This window comes from Candida tropicalis (assembly GCF_000006335.3).
Source record: "Candida tropicalis MYA-3404 genomic scaffold supercont3.4, whole genome shotgun sequence".
Taxonomy (NCBI): domain Eukaryota; kingdom Fungi; phylum Ascomycota; class Pichiomycetes; order Serinales; family Debaryomycetaceae; genus Candida; species Candida tropicalis.
Genome location: NW_003020056.1, coordinates 537,033 through 560,849, shown reverse-complemented (window position 1 = coordinate 560,849; position 23,817 = coordinate 537,033). Strand labels below are relative to the sequence as shown.

The 23,817-nt window shown below is 33.4% G+C and overlaps 10 protein-coding genes across 10 annotated transcripts; 4 read left to right on the top strand and 6 right to left on the bottom strand. All coding sequences in view use genetic code 12, as the record gives it.

The window, feature by feature from the left end:
• Positions 1–1,420: 1,420 nt before the first annotated feature.
• Positions 1,421–3,226, bottom strand: DAK2 (dihydroxyacetone kinase; the record flags this gene model as incomplete). The annotated part of the gene is made up of 1 exon (XM_002548923.1): positions 1,421–3,226. The coding sequence occupies one exon, from the start codon at positions 3,224–3,226 to the stop codon at positions 1,421–1,423; it is 1,806 nt and encodes a 601-aa protein (XP_002548969.1).
• Positions 3,227–3,838: 612 nt separating this feature from the next.
• Positions 3,839–6,064, top strand: LYS142 (Lys142p; the record flags this gene model as incomplete). Its single annotated transcript, XM_002548922.1, has 1 exon — positions 3,839–6,064. The coding sequence occupies one exon, from the start codon at positions 3,839–3,841 to the stop codon at positions 6,062–6,064; it is 2,226 nt and encodes a 741-aa protein (XP_002548968.1).
• Positions 6,065–6,255: 191 nt separating this feature from the next.
• ARG81 (Arg81p) lies at positions 6,256–9,039 on the top strand (the record flags this gene model as incomplete). The annotated part of the gene is made up of 1 exon (XM_002548921.1): positions 6,256–9,039. The coding sequence occupies one exon, from the start codon at positions 6,256–6,258 to the stop codon at positions 9,037–9,039; it is 2,784 nt and encodes a 927-aa protein (XP_002548967.1).
• A 355-nt stretch (positions 9,040–9,394) lies between these two features.
• Positions 9,395–11,251, top strand: CTRG_03263 (uncharacterized protein; the record flags this gene model as incomplete). Its single annotated transcript, XM_002548920.1, has 1 exon — positions 9,395–11,251. One exon carries the CDS (start codon positions 9,395–9,397, stop codon positions 11,249–11,251), a length of 1,857 nt encoding a protein of 618 aa, XP_002548966.1.
• A 2,266-nt stretch (positions 11,252–13,517) lies between these two features.
• On the top strand, positions 13,518–14,123 carry PGA6 (Pga6p; the record flags this gene model as incomplete). The annotated part of the gene is made up of 1 exon (XM_002548919.1): positions 13,518–14,123. One exon carries the CDS (start codon positions 13,518–13,520, stop codon positions 14,121–14,123), a length of 606 nt encoding a protein of 201 aa, XP_002548965.1.
• A 487-nt stretch (positions 14,124–14,610) lies between these two features.
• Positions 14,611–16,335, bottom strand: CTRG_03261 (poly(A)-specific ribonuclease; the record flags this gene model as incomplete). The annotated part of the gene is made up of 1 exon (XM_002548918.1): positions 14,611–16,335. One exon carries the CDS (start codon positions 16,333–16,335, stop codon positions 14,611–14,613), a length of 1,725 nt encoding a protein of 574 aa, XP_002548964.1.
• Positions 16,289–18,040, bottom strand: CTRG_03260 (uncharacterized protein; the record flags this gene model as incomplete). Its single annotated transcript, XM_002548917.1, has 1 exon — positions 16,289–18,040. The coding sequence occupies one exon, from the start codon at positions 18,038–18,040 to the stop codon at positions 16,289–16,291; it is 1,752 nt and encodes a 583-aa protein (XP_002548963.1).
• A 451-nt stretch (positions 18,041–18,491) lies between these two features.
• Positions 18,492–19,370, bottom strand: CTRG_03259 (uncharacterized protein; the record flags this gene model as incomplete). Its single annotated transcript, XM_002548916.1, has 1 exon — positions 18,492–19,370. The coding sequence occupies one exon, from the start codon at positions 19,368–19,370 to the stop codon at positions 18,492–18,494; it is 879 nt and encodes a 292-aa protein (XP_002548962.1).
• On the bottom strand, positions 18,517–19,596 carry CTRG_03258 (uncharacterized protein; the record flags this gene model as incomplete). The annotated part of the gene is made up of 1 exon (XM_002548915.1): positions 18,517–19,596. One exon carries the CDS (start codon positions 19,594–19,596, stop codon positions 18,517–18,519), a length of 1,080 nt encoding a protein of 359 aa, XP_002548961.1.
• A 783-nt stretch (positions 19,597–20,379) lies between these two features.
• CTRG_03257 (uncharacterized protein) lies at positions 20,380–22,596 on the bottom strand (the record flags this gene model as incomplete). Its single annotated transcript, XM_002548914.1, has 1 exon — positions 20,380–22,596. The coding sequence occupies one exon, from the start codon at positions 22,594–22,596 to the stop codon at positions 20,380–20,382; it is 2,217 nt and encodes a 738-aa protein (XP_002548960.1).
• Positions 22,597–23,817: the final 1,221 nt, after the last annotated feature.

Below are 23,817 nucleotides of genomic sequence, written 5' to 3'. Positions count from 1 at the left end.
CCTTGAAACCATATTTTTGAATGCCACTTTTTGTTACACATTTATATGTTCCAGTGATTGCGCCCTATATCTGTGTGTGTCACAATTATCCATACATTAAACCATTGATTTGTATATTCCTGATTTGGTGCGCATTTGTATGTACAAATTTTCCCTCCATATATCCGTATATTCGAATGTTCCGTCCAAATATCCATTGATTTGTATGTTGCAAATTTATGGAACATTTGGATATTCCAGAAAAAAGTAGCATTCATATTTCTGTTTTCTATGATCGTTACAGCGTGATATGCAAATGTTCCACGATTTCCAACATTTGTCATTTCTAGTGGGATTTTAGCAATTTAGAAAATGGTATATGATTTCCAGTGATAAATTATGCTATCTCAGTTTATTCGGAGTCATTTGACTAAGTATTGGAGGAGTTAGATGTCAATCTTACTCTTGGAATTTGAAAGTATCTTTTTTTTATCGGGAATTATGGTTTTCCTAAATAACTCAATAATTACGATATCCAGACCGCTGAAAATGTATTCATTAGAATATTCATATACATATTGACACATATATACTATCTTTATATTCTATTTCAGGTTTTTAGACCATATAGTCTTTCCAAAGGGGTTGATCAGGATCTCAAGTGGTTTATTCCCGTGGAATTCAAATCGGTTCACGCACGAAAAAATACCAAAAATTGACGTGAATCTCTACTCCCCATACAAAATTCAACTGATGACATATTTTCAGTTGTGCTAGTATGATATCATCAATTTATTGTAGCTTAAATCCATTGTGGAAGTCATAAAAGGTGAATATATTCTTCTTGTAAAGTTTAAATATCCTTAAAACTATTAATAGTGCTAAACTTGCACATTTGTATTATTATACTATTTTTATAATTTATTTCAATTTTTTTTTGAATTTTGCAATTTTTTCGCGGTAATTGTCGACTAAAATTATAAAATTATCGACCAGTTTACGTCGAGATATAAATTTTCAAGGAACATCCCTTGAGATTTTCACCATTGAGACCCCATTTCTGCAAATCACTAGATAAGAAGAGGAAAACTGTTTCAATTCGTGTTATAACTACATAAAACTATTACTAATTCTGTACATGATTAATCACGTATAGAATCCAATAGAGCTTGTTATGATTATGTCCATTACTATTAATTCTATCTAAACCATACATTTTTAGTATGAACAAATAGAGGTCACGTAATATGAACATTTTTTGCGCACTAGTATCAAAAATATTGACCGCCTTAATATGTACTTTTCTTTGCAGACTGTGCAAATAATTTTGACACATTGATCTGAAAATTATGCTCACACTATAGTGAGAAATAAAACTGCAACGACTGTAACCCATATTATTCATTAATTTTGTTTTATTATTATACACACTTTACTTCCATTATAATTTCTCGGTAAAACCTTTAATTAAAGCCAAAACTCCAACAGCACCTGGATCAGGAATTCCTCCTTCAACTTTAAATTCATCTTCATTAACATAACTTGCTCTACCAAATGATGCATGTAAATCTTTAGTTTTTTCACAACCTTTAGTTGCTTCTTCAATTGCTTTTGATAAATCACCTTTAGTTTCATATAATGTATCAACAAATGGTTGTAATGTATCAATTAATGTTCTTCCTCCAACTCTTGCTCTGGTATATTTGAACAATCCATCATGTAATGCATGATAAAATGCTTCTCCTACTGTTTGTGTAGATATTTCTTTCAATTCTTTCAATTGTTTAACTAATGCAGTCAAGAAAATTGAATAAAGTCCACCAGAAGTACCTCCCATACTATCTTCAACTAATTCTGTAATATAAGCAAGTGAAGCAACAGGATCAGATAAATTGGATTGGAAATCTTTATTTTCTTTCAATGCTTTCAAAATTGAATTGGCACCATTTGCTAATGTGGTTCCACAATCACCATCACCAACAATAGTATCATAATGAGTGATTTTTGGTTCCTCCAGTAATAAAACCTTCAAGGCATTAACTAAATTAGATTCAAATTTGGAACCATCGATTTTAAGATCGGATTTGGTAATTGTTGCATGTTTCATTGGAGATTCAATTTCTCTATCATTAACTTGTTTAGACCAGTATTTTTCTTCAAACACTTTTGGTTTCCAACCAGGAGCATTAGTTGGAGTATCCAAAAATTCTAAAATGTCTTTAGAACCAAAAGGAATATCTTCTTTTTCAAGATTAGACAAATTCAATAAAGTAATGGAGAATCCTGGTGCATTAAATGAAGTAACAAAATCACTAACATATACTCTCTTTGGTCTTTTCTTTAATGGTAAATTTTCTAAAACGTGTTGCGTAATAGCATACATTTCAAATGAAGAAGTACCACCGATATTGTTAATCAACAATACGTAATCATCATTATTCAAATCAAAATCAACATAATGACGGTCTTTATCTTCTGGTGATAACATTTGATAAAACATTTTCTTAACCAATTCATCAATATTTGGAATTGGACTCATTTTAACACCTGGTTCATTATGAATACCTAAACCCAATTCAGCCTCATTATGACCAGTGAATTCAACTTCGTCGCCATCATCTTCAGAAGATCCAGGAACGGAAGTACGATCTAAACTAGCACCCAAAGTTACCAAATTCTTATTTACTGCATGACCCAATTGACTCAATGTTTTCAAACTTTCATCTCTTCTATTATTAGTAGCAGCACCTAAAATTTTATGAATTATAGCAGTACCAGCCAATCCTCTTCTACCAACCATTTTATTTTGTTCTCTACCAACAGCAACATCATCACTAACAACAACCATTTCAACATCATAACCTTCACTTTTTGCTCTTTCCGCAACTAAACCAAAATGTAAAATATCACCAGTATAATTTTTAATAATTATAATGGTACCTTTCTCTTTATTTGATTTAGTTTTAATAGCAGCCATGATTTGTTTTGTTGATGGACTAGCAAATATAGCTCCACTAACAGCTGCATCAAGTAAATTCTCTCCAACAAATCCTCCATGTAATGGTTCATGACCAGCTCCACCACCACTAATAACAGTGATTTTCTTTGAAGTATCTGAATGAGGATTATAAATGACTTTTTCACTAGGAATCAAGTTAACATATGGATTAGATGAGACTAATCCTCTCAATTGAGTAACAACAATATCTTCGTCTTTGTTATAGTTCCAATGTTTAGCTAATGTCATGGTTATACTTGTTCTTGTGCTTTTGGTTCGATAAAAGAAAAAGGATTGGGTAGTAAGGAGGTGGGTAAGTGGGGAGGTGTACTTTGCTATTTATATTGTGCTTAGTGAAAAAAAAAAAAAAAAAAAAAATTGAGTTGGTTGATTACGTAATCGGTATCTAACGTCATAGTGCACCTAAGGTGATTGCTAATTCTTCAAATAGCAAATGAACACAGAATCATCAAAGCAGAAGGAAAGGGAAAGGGAAAGGGGAAAACAAAATCAAACCGTTTGAAATAGGCAGCATTCACGTGACGGAATCAATTTTAGTTGATAAAGTGATGTTACTGTAATGCATCGTATCAACGGTTGGGTGAATTTCGTTCCTGGAATCTATAGCTAAATAAACCCTTGTGAAGCTAAACACTCACGGGGAATTGCTTCTATTTATATGTGGCCCATGTGTTTTGCGCAAGATAAGCATTCTATGTGCACTGTATTCAACTCCGTCAGTAGAACAGTATTAGTTAATCTTTAAAAGGGGAAATCGAGTTCCGCAACCGGCTCTAATTTCCTAATTCGGTCAGTTTATGGTTTTCATGATTTTTTTGATTTTTTGATTTTGATTTTTTGATGTTTTCGTCCGCACTTTTCACGCCGTTTACCGAAGGGTTTTTCTATTACCTTACCGCCAACTCAACCATAACAACAACAACAGGAACCATGAGTGTGAAAGACCAAAATCGACAACCAAAGTCTCAGAGACTCAAAAGAACGTATAGTAGAGGGGGTTGTAAAGAATGTAAACGGAGAAAAATAAGATGTCCTGAAAATAAACCTTCCTGTTCAACCTGTGTCAGACTCGGGAAAGAATGTTCATATCCATTACCCGGGGAGAAGGTACTACGTGTTTCAAAGAAAGTTTTATCAGATATTCAATTATCACCGGAACCAAATAGAATTGTACCTGTTAGTAATAGTGTCAAAGAAAAGAAAACAACACCAAAGCCATTGACTATTCAAATGTACCTGGCAGAAGATTTCGGTGGAAAACAATCCAAAAGAAGGTTGAAACTTGATCACGATTACTTGACAAATGACTTCAATTCAAAAGATAAAGATATCAATTCGTCCAACCAAGTGGTACCACAGGATAGTAAACCAAAAAAAGAGAATGGTGGAATAAGTGTAACACCATCAACATCAAACTCGGTCCTAGATATCATCCATCCTCATCCCATTGAAGATTTGAACTCCCAATTGATGCAACACACACAATCTTCAAGCATAATAAATAGTACCCATACAAGTCCTAATTTACTTCTTGGTGATTTCTATAATGAAGAAGATGTGAATTTATTAGCAACTGATTTGAATAATATTGTCAATGATATTATGTATACTGCAAAAGTTCCCAATAATAACAATAACAATACATTCACCAATGATGTACTACTCGATGATCATTTCTTTAGTCCATTCAGTCAATACACTTCAACCAGTGATCTCAATGATATCCCTCAACATATTTCACTAGAATATATAAAACTAAAAACTGAAGATGAAAGAAGATACCTTGCAGAATTCTATCATGAATTTGCTTCCCAAATTCTCCCATTTAAAGCACTTGATAAGAAAACTGGTGCATATTACAATCCGGTACGAGATGTAATTTTGGTACATGCATCCAAAGAACCGTTTTTATTATCTGCTATATTATCCCAAGGTGCCAAAATGTCATTTCAAAAGACAGAGAAAGCTTCTGATTATGATAATTATGTTACTTATTTATCAACATGTTTGAAGTTACTTGGTCCTGCATTAAGCAAAAATCGTGATAAACTGGTCAAGGATGATTTAACATCAAATATTGAATGTATTCTAATTACAGTTTTATTATTAACTTCATCCAATGCCATGACAGAGAAATTAAGCTGGAGACCACATTTGAAAGGTGCTAAAGATATAATCATCAAAGCTACTAATAGTAAAATCCGACTGTCAAAGACATTGATATTGTGTAAAATTTGGTTTGCTGATTTTGAAATATTGGCAGGTACAAGTAGTCGACTAGGAGGTACGATTAAAACCGACAGTGATTTGGATTCAGTAATTAATTTTGAAGATGAGTTTGTTAATTCCGTATTGGAACAATTTGGATTAATTCAAGCAGGTAATTTCAACATTATGAGTGGATACAACATTCAAATGATCTATCTATTCCGAGACTTGGCGAAATTGTTGAATAAAAAAAGAGAAGCAGGAGAGAGTTTTATACCTGGCGATTCATTAGAATATATTCGATTAATTTCCGGATTCTTCCAACAATATGAGAAAGTGTACATTGATAGAAAATGTATATTGAATGGGCCAATCTCAACTCCTGTCACAGAATTATATAATCTTGTTGATACAGTAGCTACCATTAAGGGAACCACCATATATATTAGTTGGATGGATATTTCACAACAAGTTTATGCATTAGCAGGATTGATTACAGTTTTCACATCAATATTATTAGATCCACCAGATTTACCACATATACAAGACTTGAATGCAAAATTGGTTTCAGTGATCGGGTTTGTGCAAGACACGCAAAACTGTCTAACTATGAAGTTTCCATATGGATTTCTGATGATCCATTGGCCAGTTACAGTTGCTGGGATTAATTGTACTGATGTTAGTCAACGACCTATTATTACTAAATTTTTTAACATTTGTATTGAGTTGGGTTCAGTTAGTGCTGAAATCACATTAAAGAGGATCATGCAGATATGGGATCTTCGTGATAAAGGGAATGATATGGAAAGTATTAAACAAGATCTAGATGAAAGTCATTTAGATAGTGTAGCATATTAATTTGAATATACATCATCATATGGTAGCACTGACGATACAATAAGAAAAGCAAAGTGGGAAAAAAAAAAGAAAAAATTCCATTTCCTTAAACAGAACTCATCAGCGAACTCACCCGCCAGAAAAAGAAGAAAAAAATTATAACCACGAAAGAGAACCGTCGGTCTTGATTGAACATTAGAGACAAGCCATCCATGTCAACTACTTCACCAGCACCAGCACCAGCACCAGCAGCATCAACTGTGACAACAACAACACCGCCAAAAAAGTCTGCACCACTACCCCCGTCATCAACATCCACCTCGTCTAGTAAAATAAAGAGGTCAAAGACATTTACAGGATGTTTTACATGTAGGTCAAGAAAGATAAAATGTGATTTAACCAGACCTCATTGTGAAAAATGTATTAAAGCAGGATTAATATGTGCTGGATATGATATCAAACTAAGGTGGTCATTACCAATTAATTATAAACCTACTAAGACAGGTAATGTTAAAAGTGAACCAATTAAGTTTAATGATAAAGATGATACTGAAAATTCAGGTTCTAGTAATACACAAGAATTTTTCCAAAGACGACTAGTTGGATTTGTCACTTGGGAAGAACCTTATGAAACATATGAAGAAATGGATCAAGATCTTGCGATATTACATGGACTGGGAGATGATCCGAAAGTTAAACAACAAGGTTTAACTAAATTGAGAGGACCATTTGGAGTTTTTAGAGGTGATGGTCAGATTAAAGAGATATGCAATGATACTATAACTGAACCAAAAAAGAAAAAACAACGATTAAATAATCATAATGATTCACTTAGAAGAGTAGATAGTTATAGTAATAATAATTCAACAACGCCATCAATTGTTGCCAATTCACCTGCTAATAATGGTACACCAGTTAGTACAGCAACACATCAACAAACCAATGTTGCACCTCATGATCATTTTTGGCTTTCTAATGAATTGAAAGATGCTGCATTGGTTACAGCTGCAGCATTAGATACTCAATTTTTGGATATGATGTATAATTTCAACAGTAATGTTCCAACTTCAAATAATACTAATCATACTTCAATTGATGATTTTAATAATCCTGATTTTTTAAATTTATTATTCCACAGACATCAACATCCTGAACTGACAGTTGGTGCAGAAACACCTAGATCTACTCATTCAAATAATAATAATAATAACAATAATATGTCAATGACAAATTTACTTAATCAAAGTGGGTCAGCAAATACAAATGCTATAATGGATCAAACTTATTATTCTAATTTTTCTAATTTTTTCTACAACAATCCTTATCAATCAAATGATAATTTAGAAATTCAATTACATGCAAAAGGAACAGATAATGATTATGTTGATGGAGATCAAACAAATGATAAGAAATTATTAGAATTTATCATGTCAATAATTAAAAATCCAATTAAAGTATCATTTGATTTATCATTACCTAATAGAGATTCACAAATTAGAATTCCTGTTAATGCTTTACAGGTTCAACCATTGACAAGATATTTATTGAATTATTATATTACTGAAGTTGCTGATTTGATGACAGTTATCCCATTGACAGAAAATCCATGGAAGGCTATTTATTTTCCTAGAGCATTAATGGCAATTGGTGAATTACTGGCATTGGGTAAGACATCAACTGCAAAGAATGCTTTATTGAATGCATTATTAGCTGTGCTGGCATTTAATTTACAAAGTAAATATCCTAAGAATTCAGAACCAATGAAGTTTTACTTGAATTTAGGGATTGCGTTAAGAAATCAAGCTAGTTTGTTTATTAAACAACTACTTCATAACAAAAATAGTAATAACGGGATAGAATATTGTATCACACATGAAAAATACAAGGATGTTTTATGTGCTGTAATGAGTATGATTAGTGTGGACTTGGTTTGGGGAACAATGCAAGATACTGGAGTTTATATTTCTTGGTGTGGTAAAGTTATTGTTGCCAAGATGAAGAATAAGAAGAAATTGTCATCTAAAGCAAGAATTTTGCATAGAATTTTCCTGAGTTTGAAATTAATTCAAGATTCAACTTGTTTAGACTTGGAAAGTATTAAAGTAGATTTTGAAACAAATGTAGCTCAAGGTGGATATGATGTCAATGGTGATAAGTTTGGAAATAGTAGAAAATCACTGCAACAACTGGAAGATGATAAAGAAAGAGATGAAAAGGGGAGAATTGATTTCATTGTAAACAACACTTTTTCAAGTGTAAGAAGACTTTCTTCTCCAACTGCTAAACAAGCCACCACTTCCCCATCTTTTGTCAATAAGAAATTGATTAACACAATGAAGAATGATGAGAATTTTGCCACAGATGCTTTATATGGATTACCGAATTCCTTAATTTTATTATTTAGTGAAACTGTTGAATTATTAAGATCAAAAATTTACTATAAAGGAATGAAAAAACCATACCCAGAAAACTTCAATACTCGAGTTGATGCATTAGAGAAAGATTTATTGAATTGGAAGTTAGATTGGGAATTGTTTGAAAAGGAATCAACTGCAACTGGTGATATAGATGATTATTCTACAAAGAAATTCTATTCACCAATGCATCAAGCAACATATCATCATATTTTATCATTCTATCATGCTTTGGTGATTTATTACAATCGATTGATTCGAGAAGTTCATCCAAAGAAATTACAAGACAAAGTAGTTAAAACATTAGATCATTTAAATTCAATTCAAAAATTAATTAGTAAGAATGAAGCAAATATAATTCCCTTATTTTGGCAAGGTTTCATTGCTGGTTGTGAAGCACTTTCACCTGAATTACAATTGGAATTTAAAAAATGGGGTGCCGATATTGCTCAATATTTAGGTAGTTATTGGGGAGCTAGACAAATCATGTTGGAAGTTTGGAGAAGAAAAAGAATGAATGAAAGTAATGATGATTGGATAAGTGTTATTCATGATTGGGAAATGAATTTAATGTTGGATTGATATGCATCTGGTTATATAGAATTTTTGTTACAATATTATAGAAGTCTTAATATACTAGTCCACATACAGATACAATAAGTTGCAGGTGCTAACCTGGAGTGTTAGGTGTGGGTGAATAATCTCTATCTACCAGAACCCTCGGTTGTTACCCTTGGATAATAATAGTATACAATAGAATGGCCCAAAATATCCACTGGATTATTCTTAATTCCACCAAACACTTGTTTTGAACACTTCATCAGTTACTAATTACCACTGAAATAGCAAATAGTTCTATGAACAACATCCAAGGTAATAATAATTATATGAATCTAAGATTATTGTGTTTTTGCACGACCAGCAACGTTTCTTCCCCATGCTTATTAATGAATATTATTTTTTTTTTTTGCTAAATCCATACCATCAACACCAATTGATTCTTCTACCAGAACATCTTCTACACCATATGAAAATGTTTAAACGACTTCCAAAGACACAGTCATTCACATCAGCAATATCGCAGAAGGGATTCTCATGGGTGTTCCCAACAGAAAGAGAAGAGTATCAATTTCTTATCGCCAACCCCAAGGCAATGCAAGATTTAGGATTAAATGAAGAAGAATCAGAAGATCCTGAATTTCAACTGATTGTAAGTGGTGAATATTATAATGATAAAACCACATATATCAAAGAAAATTTCCCTAAACCTTATTCACAAGCTTATGCTGGATGGCAATTTGGACAATTTGCTGGACAATTAGGTGATGGTAGAGTAATTAATTTATTTGAAATTCCTAAATCTACACCAGATGGACAAAATCGTAACTTTTATGAACTTCAAATAAAAGGGGCTGGATTGACTCCATATTCAAGATTTGCTGATGGTAAAGCAGTATTAAGATCATCTATTCGAGAATATATCATATCTGAACATTTAAATGCAATTGGAATTCCATCTACTAGAGCACTCGCTTTAACTTATTTACCAAGTACGTTGGCTCAACGACATGGTGCTGAGAGATGTGCCATTGTGGCTAGATTCGCGGAAAGTTGGGTTCGTTTGGGAACATTTGATTTATACAGGTGGAGAGGTGATCGTCAGGGAGTTAAGCTATTGGCAGATTACGTCATCAATGAATTATTTACAATAAACGGAGTTAAGTTTCAAAACTTTGAAAGAATAGTAAACACCAAACCGGAGTTGTTGAAAGATAACGGTGTCAAGTTGGAGGATCTTACAGAATACGACAAGATGTATTATGAGAGTATTGTAAGGAATGCTGAGACCACTGCTATTTGTCAGAGTTATGGGTTCTTAAATGGGGTATTGAATACGGATAATACGTCTATCTTGGGACTTGCTATTGATTTTGGACCGTTTTCAATCATGGATAAGTTTGACCCCAACTACACGCCAAACTCCGAGGACCACCAGACGAGGTACGGATATAGGAATGTTCCATCTGCTATTTGGTGGAACTTGACTAGACTAGGTGAGGACTTGGCCGAATTGATTGGTGCAGGCAAGGAGTTGCTTTCCAATCCCGAATTCGAAGAAGCAGTTAAAGAGGAATGGGAAGATGGGATTATTAAAAGAGCAACTAAGATAATCGAAACTGGTGGAGATATTTATCAATATGCGTATACTAAGAAATACGTGGAGATATTCTTCAACAGACTTGGGTTGTCACACGACTTGATTGATGCCAAGAATCCAGATTTACAGATGACGGATGTTATTCAGCCAATGTTGGATGTATTGTTTAAGATTCAAACTGATTTCAATCTTTTCTTTTTGCAATTGCAGAACATTGATTTTGAGTTTGGAACGGTAAATTATGTTGAAATTGCAGAACGAGAATTCTTAGCCAACTTTGAATTTAATACATTTCGACACCATAAGGAGGATTTGTTGAAAGTCATAAGTGAGTGGCTTATTGTTTATCATGAAATGCTTGAGAAAACCAAACAATACAAGACAACAACGCCAAACCCAGCCATGTACAATCCTAAATTCTTACCTCGGAACTGGATCTTGGATCAGGTGATTGATCAGACTCTGAGTTCAAGAGGAGCTGAAACAAGTTATCTTGAGAAGTTACAGAAAATGAGTTCTAATCCATTTGATGAATCTAAATGGGGAGATGAATTGAAGGAATTGGAAAAATCGTGGTTACTTCAAGGTAATAAAGGTGACGAGTTTGCCATGTTACAATGTGGATGTTCAAGTTAGACTAAATATTCATTACAATGTATACATATAAAAAGATATACAATGACTCTAATGTTTGAATGCTTTTTTGGCATCTTGATGACTCCTTTAGAATGGTTTATTAACTGAGCCACGAATAACGCGTTTACATTTTCTGTCAGTAAAATACAACTTGCTTGAGCCTTGCAATACTTTGGTTTCTTAGATAATATTGTAGACAAGGCGAATTCGTTACATTCTTATTATTATTATTATATATTACAAGTTAATTGATAGGGTTGTACTAAATACACCCTGAAATCATATATGCAACATTAGTATAGTAGCATTCATAATCTGGATAGATATCACTTTGTTTGTTGACAACTCTCGTGGCGTTCATTACAACATGTTGTGATTAAATCTACTCCCCAAATGAGGATTAAGCGTTCTACTTACTGTATGTAACTGTCATTGATGTAGACTAATTTCTTCAGTATTGAATTCGCAATTTCTAAAGGCATGAAGTTAATTTAGTTGAGATTTGCAACCAATTTTAGAACAAATTCAATTTCTTACACACCGTCAGAGTTTAACTTATAAATAAAACCTATGGAACGTCTGCTTAAATAGTGAAGATATCTAATGTTTTATTGAGATTATATCTTAAGAAGTGTTAAGAGTTTTACGTAGTTGTCGTACTTTGAATACTTGTCTTTCCATAGGATCATCTCTGCATGATTGCCCCTCATAAGTTTCAATCTACAGATCTATGAATCCCATTCATCTGTGTACCTTGTTCGTTCTAGTTCTACCTACTAAAATATCTACTCTGAAGAGACGTATCCCGTCATTGCTAATCTACGTGACCCACTCAGTTATTCTAGACTCACAAGAGTATAAACTGTCTGAGTTTACTGAGAACTGACGCCTTGCTAATAATCATATCATCAAACGCCTTGTGTAATTGATGGATTGATTAAACAAACAAATCAACAAAACAAAACAAAACAGAACAAAAAAACGCGTTTGGTGGCAAATGTTACGTGTTTTCAATTTAATTAGATCTTTGAATTCAATGTTTGTTTTGATGTTGAAACTCTTGCTCCTTCTGCTTCCCCCTTTCCCAGTTGTCGATCTTAAAACGCGCGACAGAATATTTTATATTTTTAATTTTTGTTAGCCTCCCCCCACCACCAAAAAAGGACGTGGCTTTGGCGTGTACGCGCGTCAGAAAAAAAAAAACAAAAAATTCTCCTCTGCAATGCTCATCATTTCCACCAGGATGGCATGGGATGGCATGAAGTCCAGGCATCGTCAGTCGACTCATAATCGTCTGTCTAGTCGTCTGTCAAAGTGTTTATTTTTTTTTTTAGTATACACACACACACTAGCCCGTCTCATTGTAAATTCTGAACTGACGACCAAATCTAAAGAACTGTTTGTTCATCGTCGTGTAATTCTGTTTACTATATGTCCATGCAGTACTGTCCATTATATTCGTTTAAGTTTAAGTTAATGTTATTGAGTTGAATTAAATTGAAAGAAAAAGTCTAGATTCAATTTTGTGGTAAATTGAACCATGGGACACGAACAGGAGTTTATTCTCTTTTGTCGGTGGTGGTGGTCGCGGCAGCCCTGGGAATTGGACCCAGACAGAAACAGAAACGCGACCGCGCGTGTGTGTATGTGCCCACGCGAGAAATGAAAATTTGAAAATCAAAACATTGCAAAAAAAAAAAAAAATTTCAAAACAATAACAATACACTAAAACCAAAGTATTGAACATCAATTTAAATGTAGCCATTATGAAACATTATAATTTTATACACTCATAATTTTTAATTCCCAGGAACAAATTAACTGCCGATTAACTAAATTAGCTTATTGTGTCAAGAACGTGAAGTTTTCATTTTTCTTTCGTGCCCTTTAATTATAGCGCAAGGCTTGGGAATAAACTATTATTATTATTATTGTTGTTGTTGGTTCCCAATTTCTAGGCTTTGGGTATAACATTTCTTTTATTTTTTTTGTTTATATCGTCAAAAAGTTTACTTTGTTTTTAGTATTTGCATGTCACAGATATGCCTGCAATATGCCCTCCCCCCTTTCGAATCATTTCTAAAACTCATGATTTCCCACAACGGGTATAAATATCCATTGATTCCTTGTTTTTCATTTTCTTGTTCAATTTCATTTCTTTCTTTCTCTTAACCAGTCAATCTTTTATTCAATTTTAAAGTCACTCCAACTAAATACCCAACTTTTACATTCGTTTATTTAACTACTACAAATAATATCAAATAAAATGCAATTCCAATCTTTATTAGTCATCGCCGGTGTTTTAGCTTCCTCCGTTTACGCTTACGCTAACGAAACTGTTACTCAATACGAAACCACTTTACTTACTATCACTTCTTGTTCTGAAAACAAATGTGATACTACTGTTACCCCAGTTATCCCATCTGTTGCCACTGTCACTGTTCAAGGTTTCGTTACTGAATACACCACTTACTGTCCAATCACCGCTGAAGAAGAAGCTTCTCCAGCCTCTTCCCTTGCTGGTGAATCAGTTGTTTCTTCTTTAACCGAAACTGTTGTTACTGAAACTGTTTCTGGTGTTGAAACTATTTACACTACTGTTTGTCCATTGACTGAATCTACCACCAAGAAAGCCGAAGTTGAAACTGCTTCTAGTGAAGAAATCTCTTATGTTGATCTTACCACTACTCCAGTTGTTTCATCTACTGTTGAAGCTGAAGAAACTGTCTATGCTCAATCTACTTTGTTCACTTCTTATGCTTCTAACGCTTCTTCTATCGCTAACGTTTCCACTTATGAAGGTGCTGCTAACGCTAACAACATGGCTGTTGGTTTTGCTGCTATTGCTGGTTTGGCCGCTGTCTTATTGTAAATTTAATACAAACAAATTATTACAATAGACTTATCATTATTATTATTATTATAGACAAAAAAAATTTTTTACTAAGGGATTGATTATTGTTCATGATATAAATTCAGGAATATTTTAGTAAACATTTATCCTTTGAAAGTGTTCAAATGTTCTAATATTCTAAGAGTTTTTGTTATCATTATGGAGATTGTACATAGTTATCTCCAAAACATTCATCATCACCTCAACTTCGCTTCTATTATTTGTTCTGGTTTGAAATTTTATTTTATTTTTTATTTGAGTTTTTATTTATATATATCTTATTTTTGTATTTCGTTTCTTTTATTATAGTTAATAGTTAATCTGTCTTTTATCAAAATGCTACTTTGATAAACAGTTTATAAATACCATTTTATCTTTAATTATATTTTAATACATTTATAGAGGTTTGTTGAAAAAAAAAAAAAAGAATTGTTTATTAACTTCTACTGCTACTACTAATATAATCCTATTCGGGGACTTTGAAACGTAAACGCTTACCTTCGGAATAAATTCTATTCAATGCATCTTCAAACCCAGATGGAGTCTTGATAAATTTTTCATATTCCTTGTATAATAATAATGCAGTAAGCGCATCTTCAATTGAATCGTGATTTCCTTTTTGTACTTTTTCCTTCAACATGACATATGCAAGGAATTTCAAACTCAATTGTCTTCTAAAATCAGATTTATAATAAATCACAGCTGTATCTCTAATTTGTTCTTGTGGAACCTGTAAATTGATTGTTCTGAAATCATTGTACAACCCATGTCCGACAAAAATAACTCCCAAGTTCAACAATAACCATAATTTTCTATATGCTGTTTGTAAAGTAACAAGATTCTTGGTACTTAATTTCAAATCTAAATCATTTTCTTCAATACCACTGAAATTTGTCAAGTAATCATAAATTTCGGAAGTATGCACAATATAATCATCAATAAATGGAACTCCATCATCTCTCAATACCGAGATTCTTGCCAATGACAACTGTTTAGGTTTAATCAACTTTTTATACCCATCATAATGAATTTCCAATTGTTCAGGTTTCAACATGACAAATTCAGCATCAATGGCAACCATTGTACCTGGTTTAGGGGCTTCCTCTTGAGTCAATAGTTTATAATCAACTTGATGTGCTTTTCTGATACCTCCTGCAAAATGGTCACGGTATAATATAGCATCATTACCTTGGAATGATTTCCAATAATTGAATTCAGGTTGGCTTGATTTTTGATATAGTATAACAACAGGTTTCTTCCAGGAATAATGCAAATCAAATACTTCTTCTTCAGGAATAGGCATAACAAGGAAATCATTAAACAAATACCATTCGTCTTTCACTTTAACAAAAGTAACTAAATTATGGGCTCCATTAACTGTATCTGATTGGTGATTGATCTCACATACATAACCCAACAACTCGTACTTTTCACCATGTCCTTCAATATCCATATTTCTGAAATTGAACCCACTATTGTTTGGTGATCTGAATGCATAGAATTCAGGAACTAACCATTGCTTGAAAGTATTGATAATTTTAAATTCTTCATTGGTCAAATTCACATTAATGGATAACACCGACGGCAACTTAACTATGCTTGTACGTATTTCCAAACTATGTGGATATGCATGATGGTGTTGTTGGCATGGTACAGTCTTGAATTGATTCATAGAGTAGTCCAAATATGTGAGAATATTTAAATTCTTTCTAATATTATTAAGACTATTGGTGGTTGATTGATAATGAGGATTGATGAGAATACTCATTTTGTTCAACATATTAGCCGGGGGTGTGATCAATTCAAGGGACAACATATTTCCATGATGTTTGTCGTGAATTGGACACGAAGTTCCATTCCCTTTGATTTCAATTTCATATTTCAATTCGGTGGTTTCAAACGTGCTATGATCTTGTACATTAAGATCGTCGTTCAAGCTTGTCAACAAAAAGTTATTAAATGAAATAATCAAATCACGGACTTCTTGAGAATTCAAAGTGAGTAATTCATTATTGTTTAACAATTTAGCCGCTCTGGGGTTGTGATTCAATACTTGGCTCAAATTATAGATATTGACATTTGTTGATTTGGCTTTATACATCATGTCAAACAAGTATCCCAACTCGTTCAATATTGAGGAACCTTCAGGGGTTAGTGTCAAGTATTGATTCGTCAACTGGCAACCACTCATTTGATAACGCACCAACTGCTTGATTGTAAATGATGGACTGGAAGCGGTACAACTGCAAAAGGGAGTTTATGTATGAATTATCTGTATGATTCTCCAACCCACAGTAGTCATTGGTTCTATTGTAATAACTGAAATCAAAATCTTTAACACCAAATCTTGAATACTGAATTTGTAAACGTGAATAGCAGTTCGGCACTTTACAATTACTGGAATTTCCATTAGTGTTGCACTTATATTGAAAAATACTCTCATCAGCAACGAGTTCAGTAACATCAGCCGAAGTGGATGTATCTTCATCACCATCTTTTCTTTCACTGATAAATTTAGGAACAGTTATTTCTTTATACTCCTTAAGAGACTGGTATGGTTTGTAGACATTTCCTGGTCCGTATTTCAATTTATCATACGGTATAAATGAGCCTGGATGTTTTTGACTCTCTAGTATTAGCTCCATATCGATGGATTCAGGTAGTTTTGCTGACTCTTTAACAAATCGTAAATCATTTGGATAATTTGACAATAACAAATCCTTATAGTACGGCATACCCACAATAGACAAGGGAACATTATCATCAACGCCAATGTATTCAACATTTTGTTCAATGATATCGGGTTGTTCCACTGGAGGTGGGAAATTGACAAAATCGTTACTCGATGAATTAATCGACCATAAATGGATGCTATCACTATCATCATTAAACATCAAAAAATCACCACTACTACTGATTTCCAAGTTGGACATTTTCGGTATTTTGGACCCGTTGTTCAATGAGCTACCGATAACTGGGGGTGGAGTTAAATTAGTTTGATACACATTGACATTTGTTTGATCAAATATATCAACAAATTGCAATTGTCCAACAACAGAGGCAATGATGATGATATTTGGTAATTTAGGATGAAATCTGACAGATGTGGCACCGGTAGGGAAAGGAATAGGTGCAATTGCTCTCATTATTCTTGTATCATAAATATTCACCAATGGATCCACCATATATTCTGGGGTTTGATTATGATGATACCTTTTTGGACGAACTGAATAACCACATGTAGCAATATAATTTCCTCTTACATCCATATCAGATATAAATCCATTATGAGCTGAAAAGGATTTAACCGTTGAATTTGAAATAGGGTCGAAAATATCTAATGATCCATTACTATTTGCAATTGTCAAAAATTTACCAGAATTATTCAATTTGGAAATATCACCTTGATGATCAAATGTCGATAATACATTTGGCTTGTACAAATCAAATTTTGATAATGACGTATCCGTACCTACCACCACATCATTGTATGAGTTGCAATTAAATGTCATACTAGTTAAATTATTAAACGATTCATCATTAAACGTCTTGGCACTAACATGTAATTTATTAATTCCTCTTCTTGTTGTAAAATTTAATTCATTTGTCAGTAGGGAAAGTATACCATCTTTATGAGATAATAATTGTGATATTGGTTGATTAGTATAATTAGATTGAAATTTCGTATAGGGATATAATTGCAAGTTGGAGTACATCGAATTGCTTGATGATGTAAATGATCTAGTATACCCGTTTGAATCACCACACCAAATGAAATTCAGGGAACTATCAAATTGTAATGATGAGATCAATGATCTTTTAGGTAATGGATTATTGAAATTATCTGTAGCAAAAAGATTCAGTGGTAATCTTAAAATTTCATTCCACCCATCCATTGTATGATATATTTATTAATGATTGTTGGTTTTATTCCTGTTTATTTGTATCCTCCTGTATTGCTCTTTGTATTGGCCTCTTATTCAACAACTTCCTTATTCGCATGAATGGGTTTCTCCAAAACTGTCGATACAACTTTTCTTACTGTTGTTGTCGTTGGGTCGATTGCTTTTGGTGATGCGACAAACAACGAGTCAACAACCAGACAGAAAAAAAAAAAAAAAAATTTGGCTGTTGGCGTCTACCAGTCGTGTGTTGCGGCCATGGTGATTTCAAAGTTAATTATTCAAACTATCATTTCATAGAAGAAGTCAACTATAGGAGAGGTCAATTTTACTACAATTCAAAGATGTTTATCAATTGACAACATTTATTTCACTTATATTTTTTTTGGTGAATTTTTTGCTTTTACTTAATACTAAAGAACGTTTCTAAATAACAATCATGTTTTTATATCATCATCATCATCAATTGCCTAAGCTTTAAAAGACTTTTTGGCATCTTCATAACCTCTCTGGAATTCCTTATGAGCTTCCTTTTGCAATTCTTCAGGTAACTTGGCAATCTTTGCATCCAAATGGTCAACACCAGTTTCAAATTTAGATGAAAGTCCAGGATGGTTTGATGATTCTCCAGAACGTTGACCACCAGTAAGACCAGCACCAGTGGAACCAAGACCAGCACCAGTACCGGCACCAGTTCCTGTGGAATAGTTTGAATCACCATATCCAGAAGTAGATGAACCACCATGGTGACCACCACTAGAATGATGATGGTGAGAACTATCATGATGGGAACGAGAAGATGGTGGTGCACCACCACCGGCTCCAGAATGTTGACCATCATCGGATTGACCGTAACCAGTAGTACCAGAAGTAGTTGAACCATAAGCACCAGATCCAGTCTTGTCAGAATATCCTTGTTGACCAGTTGTACCACTACCGTAGCCAGCACCTGTACCAGCAGTAGTAGCACCAGTAAGTCCACCAGTATGATGACCACTAGTGCGGCCACCAGAAGTTGTGGAGCTACCATAGGCACCAGATCCTGCTCTGTCATCGTATCCAGTAGTACCAGTACCACTGTGTTGTCCTTGATTACTTTGACCATAACCAGAAGTAGTTGAACCATAGGCACCAGAATCATGAGATCCAGTTTGTCCAGTACCATAACCACCAGCTTGTTTTGAACTGGTTTGATTAGATCCATAACCAGATTGAGTAGAACCAGTTTGACCACTACCATATCCAGATTGAGTTGAGCCAGTTTGATTTGATCCATATCCAGATTGAGTATTGTCATATCCAGAACCGCCTTGACCAGATCCATAACCAGTACCACCAGTACGTGAATCAGTAGTTCCAACAGCACCAGCAGCACCGGTTGTACCAGTAGTTCCAGATCCAGCTTTATTAGCTTGATATTGTTTGTATTTGTCTTGGGCTAAATCAGTACCTGTTTGGCCATCTTTACCACCTAAGTAAGTACCAGCTTGAGTATTGGCTTTATCGTAGTCGTCTTTTTTAACACCTTTTAATTTATCTGTTAAACCCATTATGAAAATATTTGAATAATTGATTATGTAATTGATAATAACAAAAACAAAAAAAAAAGTTAAATTTCTAAAATGTAAATCAAAAAGAAAACCCCTTGATATTTATACTTGGAATTATAAAGTCAACAAGAGGAGAAATAGGAACGGGAACTGGGGGGGGAGGTAATCACGATTGTGACAGGAGAATTATGAAAGTTGCTATTCCGGTATGGTTATGCAACAATTTCATTCGTCTTTCGTTTCTTTTTTCTATAAGCTATCGACAATATTGTTGTGTTTCAGTCGTTTACCACAGTTGCTGCAAATTTCATTCACCTCAATTCGAGGGGCAGCAATGCTAAATTTTAATTTCGTCATTGCGCGGACAATCGAAAACGGCCAATTGCTACAAGCAATATTATTAATCACTAGCAACAATGGATCAATGGTTAAGCAATTGGATTCAATTGAGCAATTGAGTTTATGAAAACAAGGCTGTGAAGAATCAATGATGAAATTTGATGGAAGAATTAAACAAAAAAAGAGGGGAGAAAGCAATTGTGGAATATATACCTCACTGCAAGGTTTAAAAGATCAACAAATTAAATAGGGGAACAGATTTACGTTTGTATTTTTTGTACTTCAATATTCCGTGGGAAAATAAATCGTGATCTAAAAAACTAGCTGTCAATTAATTTGCATATTGTTTGAAATAAAGTAACAAGAGAGGCACGTGTTTGACTATTGATAGAGAAGTACTTCTACAATTTAATCTTAGGACACAAATCTCTATTATATAATTATTTATAAAACTTTCTGTATTCTAACAGGAACTTTGATGTTGGAATAAGTACCATTGGATAAATGAACCGTCAATCTGATATGATACAACCTAGTCATATAACAGGACTGGAAATCTGGAACTAAAGTAAACCTATCATATGATTTGCTCAATTTCGTAGGATTAATTTCACCTTTCAACAGCAACTTTTCTAAATTAAGACCAATTTTAATCGAAGCTTTAGCAGAGTCTTGTTCTATATTCCAATTTATCGAATCTTTACAAAATGGTTTACCATTTATTTCAAGTCCACTAACTACCAAATTAAATTGTTGATGTTGCAATTGACAAATAGCTTTCAAATCATCAACCAATTGACGTTCCAATTTGAAATTCTCTGCCCCTAATCTTTTATAAATTTGGTATATCTCGGAAGAATATTTTCTGAATGGAATAATTATATTGTTGAATACATTATCACTGTCATGGAATTGGCCAGTATTGACTTTATTGAATATCAAATCATGATTCAACTCAATTGGAATAGCATATTTCTCAGATCGAAGTGTCAATACCACAAACTCGGCACTGATTCCTTTGATTGTTGGTAATTGTGGAGTTGATTTGGATTTTAAAGAAGGATACTTTACAGATAAATCAATTGGAATTTCCAATTTCCACGATTTTGCAAGTTGATCAATTGACTGGTTTCTAAATCTAACTGGTGGAATATAGCATACACAGTATTCCTTCTTTGGTGTAGATAAACATAATGTACCAATATCTTTGATTCCAGTTATTGATTTCTTGACCACGGGCAAAAATGTCTCGTATTTTTCTACCTTGCTTGGATTAGTCTTTGCATCACGAAGATTCTCTGGTCTGTATAATTGACGACATTTGGCCAACTCCATTTCAGTTTCTGTTAATTGTCTACCGATTTCGACACTGTTGGAGAAATCACCATTTTCAATGGATTTAATCAATTGGTTTCCATGATCAATTTTTTCTTTAATTCTCAGTATCAAATTATTATACATCAATTTATTCTCCAATAATTTCATCAATCTTTCATTATCTGTAGGAGTGGCAGTTTTTTGAACAACACGGAAATGATTGGTCAATTCTTTCAAAATGACATACTCTTCACCTTTGGAATTAATCAATCTTGTTTTATCAGCTGTAGTTTCAATAACACCAAAATCAGCTTCCCAGGTAGATTTTCTACCAATGAATCTTGCCATTACACCATAACTAACAGAAGTATCAAGCATTGAAAAATCCTTAATTTTATTTTTGGCTCTCTCTGGGAAATGTGCAACTTCCCATCTCGATAATCCTACTGTTGGTGGTAACTCAACATGTTTCGATAATCCATGTTCATTACATTCTGAATCAAGTAAATTATTCGGAATTCTAAATGTGAAAAACCGTTTATATGTTATACCAGGATAAACAATTTTCTTTTCTCCAAAGCATAATGCAGAACCATCAATTGGATCTCTAATATCTTCACATATATATGGATTTCTTACATCTGTAACTAATCGATTTATATTACCTTCATTCCAACTAGCTGAAAAATCAAACATTTCCAAAAATTTTCTAATCTTAATAGGAACTCTATCTTGTAGATCTGCTTTATTGGCAATCATGAAATTACCTTCAAACAATAGATAAAACATATCATAATGGATAAGTTTATCCGAAGTGTTCTTAATCAAAACATAACCATTTAATAAATCACCTTGTTTATATTCGAAAAGGGAAGGATCAATCAATTCTGGTTTCTTACCAATTTCACAAATATCTTTTGTAAAATGAACTTCAATATTAATTGCTTCAGAAACTTTATGTTTCTTAAAAGTTAAATTAGGTAAACGATGAACATTATCTAAAATAGTCTCCTTCCAATAACATGTACTTTCATCCGCAACAATGAATGATCCATTTTCATCACTTCCTTGTAATGTTGTATCTTCTGTTGATGTGGTAGTTGATGAATTTAATGATAGATTATTAAAACCAGAAGAAATTTGTGATGATGTAGTTGCAGAACTAGTATCTGACTGGAAGGAATTACTACGTGTGGTATTGTTATAACAAGGTGGTTGTATACTATCGTCATCATTGACCTCTGTATCAATTGTCATTCCCACTGTGGAAGTAAACATACCATATGATGGTAGGATTGTATTAATAGTATCATCTATTGAGTTTGAGTTATTCTCCACAGACATGATGGTTATAGTAGTTGTGTTTATAATGGTATTTGTTGAATTAATGATGATATATCATTCCACCAAGAAAACTTTTTCTTTTTCTTCTTGTTTCTCCACAAGTATTTATATTTGTATAAGGGATATGATATGATTCATCATTGTTAGAACTAAATATAAAAAAAAAACCTTTCGTGCATGAATCCTGCTGAGTAATTCAATCCCACAAATTCATGTTCACCTATCTCCATAATTCCAACCGAGACAAGTTTCAGACCATGCAGATGATGAACAACAACAACAAGAAGAGGAAGAAGAGTCATAAACCAACGGCGCGTGTGGCTCAGATGCCAATAAACCTTCTGAGTGATTCAATCTACTGGCATTGTGTACCCATGTGATCTAATTTATCGGCATTGTGTACCCATGTGATCTAAATTAATTTATCCATTACTATGCCACTTGACATGGATCATCCGTTGAACACAAGGGAATAGCTAAATAGCTAAATAGAGTATGGGACATCATTGTTTGTTCCACATAGATGACTCAATCGATACTCAATCCTGATTGGTCAGTGTGCCACAACTATACGCAACAATAGTTATTATTATTATTATTATTATTGTGAGGGGGTTAAAGCCGTTTTAATATTTTCTTGGCAGATTCCGCATTGGTAGCAGTAACGTTCTCTCCACTAATACCACTTTACTTTACCAATGCGAATGTCCTCCTGTCCAGTTTACTAATTCACTAATGTGACTAATGGGAGTAAAAGAGAATTGTTGCGATATTACATTCCTGTTGTATAGAAAGATGGGATGGAGTACCCGGCTGATAACGTATATCATTTGACAAAAAAGATCTTCTTCTTTCTGAATTTGAATTTCACAACCACTTCGAATTACATTTAATTTGTAGATAACCATTTATATGAAATTAAATACCCACATGGGAGATACTAGGATTCTTAGGATGGAGGAGGATAATTCATGGGTGGTTCGGTAACTTGGATTCAGATGAAAAATTACGCAAAATCAAACCCATCTCGAGCCGCTTGTTGTTGCATCAATTCAGAAATGGTAGATATCCACTGTGTCAAAAAATTCTAATTGTCAAGTGGTATCACTGATTGATATGTATACTTACCTTGAAGGGTTTTTCTTTTTTAATTGACGTTACGCCTTGGCAGTTATGCGGCAGAATTGTATTTGGAAAATATGAAACTTTCTAGAATTGTGA